Below are 6000 nucleotides of genomic sequence, written 5' to 3' on the forward strand. Positions count from 1 at the left end.
TGTAGTGATAGCATGGCGCAAATTTTGCCATCTAATTGGAGCAAATCATAGGGTATCCGAATATCTTCCAGTTAGAGGTAATGCGGAATTTATTCCTGGAATTAGCCAGGCAGTATTTAAAACCTGGGAGGAGAAGGGTTTGAAATTTGTCTATCAAATTCTATTAGACTCTGGCTTGACACATTCATTTGAGTCGCTTGTAACGCAATTTGATCTGCCTAGAAATAGTCTGTTTGCTTATTTTCAAATACGACATTTTGTTGATAGTAAGCGCTGGGTTCTGGAAAGAAATGGTGCATGGTCTGATATTAGAACATATATCCAAAAATTCTCAGGGGGAACCTCGTCAATCTCACTAATATATGATATAATGCTGGCTAAACAAAGTCAAATTTCCTTAGATAAAATATGCAATATCTGGATACCTTATTTTACCGACATGAACCCTGAAAAAATAAGGACAAGCTTTTTGGCTTTAGGTAAATGTAAGATATCAATAAATTGGAAAGAATCGCATACGAAACTATTGAATTATTATTATTATACTCCAGCTAGATTAAAAAGAATGTTCCCATTGCAAACATTTCTCTGCCCACGTTGTATGCACCCAAAAGCAGATATCTTGCATATGTTTGGACGCTGTCCAAAGATCAATCAATTCTGGAAAAAAGTTATCTTCTGGCTCAATAAAACCTATAGGGTGGACATCCCTCTTGGTTTAGAAGAGATCATATTTCTTAAAAATCATTCAGATAATCAACCCCTACATGAAAATATATTAAATACAATAATCTTATTGACTAGGTATCTGATATTGAAAGCGTGGAAGGGAAAAACAGCCCCTAGTTTTTCACTCTTTATTAGAGAAGTACAAAACCAAATCATATCCTTTCATATGCAATTAACAGGAGAAAAAAAAAAATTAAAAATTTCTAGCAAGATGGCTCCCTATCATTAAAACATACCCTTGTCAACTTCAAAGATCCATATTGAATCCCTTTCTGAGCTCTGATAGCTTTGCAGAATTAGTGTTATTAGGTGAATTTCCAGCGTCATGGATCTCACTATACAGAGAAGTATACTAATAGTTATTAAAGATCTGTAAGGATATTGCTTTTGAATCATGTTTACGAGCTGGGTCTGGTTTTTTGGGAGACAGGTGGGGCAATTCCCTTCTTTTTTTTTTTTTTCTCTTCCCTCTGGTGTTTATGTAAGAATGAACCATGTCAAAATTCAGAAGTATGATTACGATATGGAGCGGATGATTATGTTAGTTATAGTCATGTAATCAAACACAGTGTAAAGTGTTTCTTGCAGATTTTCTTACCTTAGTAATATTGTAATACTGTTTGTAGGGTATTGTAATATATGGTTGTTATGTTTTTTTTTTTATTATTATTAGGGATATTATTTAAACCTGGGATGATCCTTGTTGATAAATCATGTTTTAGTTATTATGTTAACGGTAACAACCAAGGTATCTGTGTTGCCTTTTTTTTTTTTTTTTTTTTGTGTGTGATTGGGTTTTTTTTTGTGTCTTATATGAATATGTTTTACTCCTTTTTTTGTTATGTTAAAAAATTCAATAAAAATATATTTAAAAAAAAAAAAAAGAAAAAGAAAAGACAGCTTTGTATGTATACATGCAGGAATGACTAAGGACCTGGTATAGGGTCAAAATGTTGTTTCTTTTTTGTACTCTGGACCATGCAAGAAAAATGTCCCTTTTTTAAATGTATCCAAGGCAGGAGTTGCTTCTTTTTTCTGTTGTATTGACTCACCCAGGATATGTTCTTTAGGATGCACATTAAGATAATAAAGCAGTAATCTTAACCAATCAGGAACAGGATGACCTAGCAACAATGCTCGAAGGAAGAACCAAAGTAAAGAACCATTCCAGATCACAGACACATAATAGAAATGTGAAAACCATCTGTGAAGAGAAAAATTACAATTGGTTAAAGGATTTACTACACTATACGAAAAGCCTATAGCTTTTTTTGTTTAAATAGACTAAGTGCCCATTTAAGATCATAAATATTATAATTCACAAATAGCATGAGTCTAAGTTCAACTAGCAATCAAAGCATTTTTTACAATAAATTCTATAATATTTTTCAGTTGCATTCATTTGTGTTTATAAATATCTTCGTGAAATCTAAATATTATGTTTAAGGGATTCTGTACCAGAATGTCAGAAAACCCTGGGGTATAACATGCATATCTCTTATTATGGTTTATGCCTATTCCAAAGCTGTATACAAGGGCAAAACACATTATCAGAAAAATACTAAACATAAATATACCAATACCAACAAACCAAGCAGGTGTCAACTGGTGGCTTTTTCAGGTATGGACAATTTTAGACTAAAGAAACAGTAAACTATTTTAACAAAAGCACACATACACTTGCACTAGATCTACATTTCACTACTCTCCCCCCACCAGGATTTTTTAAAGACACATAAAATGTTATTCATTCTCTTGGTATCCTTTGTTGAAGGAGCAGCAATGCACTACTGGGGGCTAGCAGGTGAACCAATCACAAGAGGCTTTTATATGCAGTCACTAATCAGTAGCTAACTCCCAGTAGTGCTTTGCTGCTCCTTAGCCTACCTAGGTATGCTTTTCAACAAAGGAAACCAAGAGAACAAAGAAAATTAAATAAAAATAAAATGGAAATTTGTTTAAAAACGCATGCTCTATCTGAATCTTGAAAGAAAAATGTTGGGTTTATGTCCTTTTAATACATTTCATGCTAGTCCAACATAGTAGTTAAAAAGACATAAAAGGCTCCTCAAATGTAGATTATAAACAGAAAAAGAAGTTAAAGCAGCCCGGAGATCCTCTAATCACGGCTTTCCCCCCAGGGGAGTCATTGACTGAGGCCATGCCGTGATTGGAGGAAGCCGGATTAGTCATTGCTGACGTGTGAAGAGAGGATATTCGGGTGGGGGAAGCTGCTCCGGCTGTGAAAAGTAGAAAGGTAAGTTTTTTTAAACAAAATGGCTGCTTTCTAAACTTTGATGAATGAAAGTGCCCCTGTTTTTAATAGTTTTTTTAAAAACCGGGCTTTCATTTAATCAAAGTTTACCTTCACTTTAACTGTTCCTTAACAGTACGACAGACAAGAGTTTCAAACCCACATCTCTAAAAAAATAAAAATAAAAAAAAATCACACATTTTGCATCCCTGTGTTCCCCGGTTATAGGGCTGCCACCTCTTCCGTATTTTTCTGTACAGTTATGAGTTACACGTGATGCAGGGTGTACAGGGAGGCTCATTAACAGTTCTTTCCAGAGACACTATTCATGCAATGTCCACAATGCATGTTCCTCCCTGCACACCTTTGGTAAGAGAGGTGACCAAGAACCCAATGGTCACTCTGGTTGAGCTCCAATAATCATATGTGGAGATGCAACACTCAACCGACCTGGGCTTGATGGTGGAGTGGCCAGACAGAATGCTCTGGGAGACTGGTCAGGGTTGAGGGAAAGCTGAATGCAAAACAATACAGAAATATCCTTAATGAAAACCTGGAGCAGAGCGCTCAGGACCTCAAACTAGGCCAACAGGACAATGACCCTAAGCACACAGCCAAGACTTTCATGATTCAGATAGAACATGTAATTTTAAACAACTTTCCAACTTACTTTTATCATCAAATGTGCTTTGTTCTCTTGGTATTCTTAGTTGAAAGCTAAACCTAGGTAGGCTCATATGCTAATTTCTTATCTGAATGCATTTGACAGTTTTTCACAACTAGACAGAGCTAGTTCATATGTGCCATATAGATAACATTGTACTCACGTCTGTGGAGTTACTTATGAGAGGCCACTGATTGGCTAAAATGCAAGTCTATCAAAAGAACAGAAATAAGGGGCAGTCTGCTTAAGCTTAGATACAAGGTAATCACAGAGGTAAAACGTATATTAATTTAACTGTGTTGGTTATGCAAAACTAAAGAATGGGTAATAAAGGGAATATCTATTATTATTATCAGGTATTTGTAGAGGGCCAACAGATTCCACAGCGCTGTAAACATAGTCAATATACAGGATAGCTTTTGCAGGGATCAAGTGGGTAGAGGGCCCTGCCGAGAGTTTCACTGTTGAAGTCGGCTCTTATGAAGGCGATCTGCAAACAGCTGGGCTCATAGGCTTACATTCTAAGGGGTTCAAGTGGAAAGCAATGGAGTTAGGAAAGGTTAGTGTTGGTTGTAAGCATCCCTGAATAGTAGAGTTTTTAGGGAGCGCTTGAAGCTGTTAAAACTAGGGGAGAGTCTTGTGGAGCAAGGCAGGGAGTTCCACAAGATGGGGGCCAGTCTGGAGAAGTCCTGTAAACGGGAATGTGAGGAAGTAACAAGAGAGGAGGAGATCCTGAGCTGATCGAAGGGGACGGGAGGGAGAGTATCTGGAGACAAGTTCTGAAATGTAGGGGGAGCAGTGCAGTTGAGAGCTTTATATGTCAGAGTGAGGATTTTGTGTTTAATCCTAGAGGCAAGAGGAAGCCAGTGAAGGGATTGGCAGAGAGGTGCAGCAGATGAAGATCGACGTGTAAGGAAGATGAGCCTGGCAGAGGCATTCATAATGGATTGTAAAGGAGCTATGTGGCAGCTAGGTAGACCAGAGAGGACGGAGTTGCAGTAGTCGAGGCGGGAAAGGATGAGAGAGTGGATTAAAATCTTCTATCTTTTTAAACAAAAATATATGTAGACTGTCACTTTAATAAATATGTTACCAAAAAATCTGTTTTTTGGTTTGTCATTATGGGGTATGGTGTGTATATTGATGTGGATTTTTTTTTTTTTTTAAAACCATTTTAGAATAAGGCTGCAACATAACAAAATGTGAAAGGGGTTTGCATACTTTCTGAATGCACTGTAGCTGACACTACCTAGTTATAAGTTAATTCACTTAATATTATTTTGTTAGATTATTGGAGTAGCTGTCACACAACTCCAATACAGTTTATCTAGTACCCAAAAGGTCTCATGTTCATTGCTACCCTACCATGTATACTGTGGTTACCCACAATTCCAAAATTATGCAGAAACTCAATTCCATCATAGAGACATGTCAAAATCTGGCACCCCAAGTGTCTGACACACTAGACATTTAATAAAAAAGTGAAGTCTTTATTTGAAAACATACTTTCCTTTATTACCTATAATCCATCTATTTCACAAGCTAAAACAAAACGGTCCCATCCTATAGTAATACAAATATTCCAAATTGTATTTAACCTCTTGGTGTAGCTGTAATTCTCTAACTAGAAATGGTTAAAACGCAAGTCTGTCAAAAGAACAAATAAGGGGCAGTCTGCAGAGGATTAGATACAAGGAAATCACATAGGTAAAAAGTATATTAATATAACTGTGTTGGTTATGCAAAACTGAGAAATAAATGGATTATCTGTATTTTTAAAGAATACGAATTCCAGAGTAGACTGTCCCTGAACATGGTTACCTCTTGGGGACATCAAAATAATGCAGCCAAACAGGACGTTGCAGGCCCACTTTTGTCTTCCCATAGCGTATAACATCTTGAAACAAGCTATAAAGAAATGATTGGCGGCTGCTGTCTAAAAACAAGTACAGCAGAAAAGCGGTTAGGAAAGCGGCATCTAGGAGCACCCAGAGCAGGGAAATGACATTCACCCCAGCAGGTACTGATAACTGCATGGTCTGCGACTGACTTCAGGTAAAAATACAAGTTCCCCGGGCGCAGCCATTACAGACCAGTGCTGACGTCATATTAAACGTCACGTGACATTCCCGAAACACGCCCATTCCTTATTCTATACCTGTTAGCTAGTTATTATTACTGAAGTGTGAACTAGGCGTTTGCAGCATTTTAGAATGAAGTGCTGTTCATTAGAAATCGTATGCAGGCTTGAGAGCCAGTATAAATGTGCTCACAAAGAAAAATGTTTGGAATTTTTTTGTATTATTTGGTACTGTGTAATTCATGTCGGGTGCTTGTAACAACATAGCATAAT

The 6000-nt window shown here is 36.9% G+C and overlaps 1 protein-coding gene across 2 annotated transcripts in view; it reads right to left on the minus strand.

Annotated features, from left to right (window-relative positions):
- The window catches only part of SRD5A3 (steroid 5 alpha-reductase 3), a 43772-nt gene extending 38033 nt beyond the window's left edge, over window positions 1–5739 (minus strand). For both annotated transcript variants that reach the window (XM_053703961.1, XM_053703960.1), the window contains exons 1-2: window positions 5469–5739; window positions 1782–1933 (exon numbers count right to left, since the gene is read on the minus strand). In XM_053703961.1, coding sequence (XP_053559936.1) covers window positions 1782–1933; window positions 5469–5683 — 367 coding nt within the window. In that variant the 5' untranslated portion in view covers window positions 5684–5739. The remainder of the gene's footprint in view (window positions 1–1781; window positions 1934–5468) is intronic.
- Window positions 5740–6000: the final 261 nt, after the last annotated feature.

Source organism: Bombina bombina, chromosome 2, assembly GCF_027579735.1.
Source record: "Bombina bombina isolate aBomBom1 chromosome 2, aBomBom1.pri, whole genome shotgun sequence".
Classification (NCBI taxonomy): domain Eukaryota; kingdom Metazoa; phylum Chordata; class Amphibia; order Anura; family Bombinatoridae; genus Bombina; species Bombina bombina.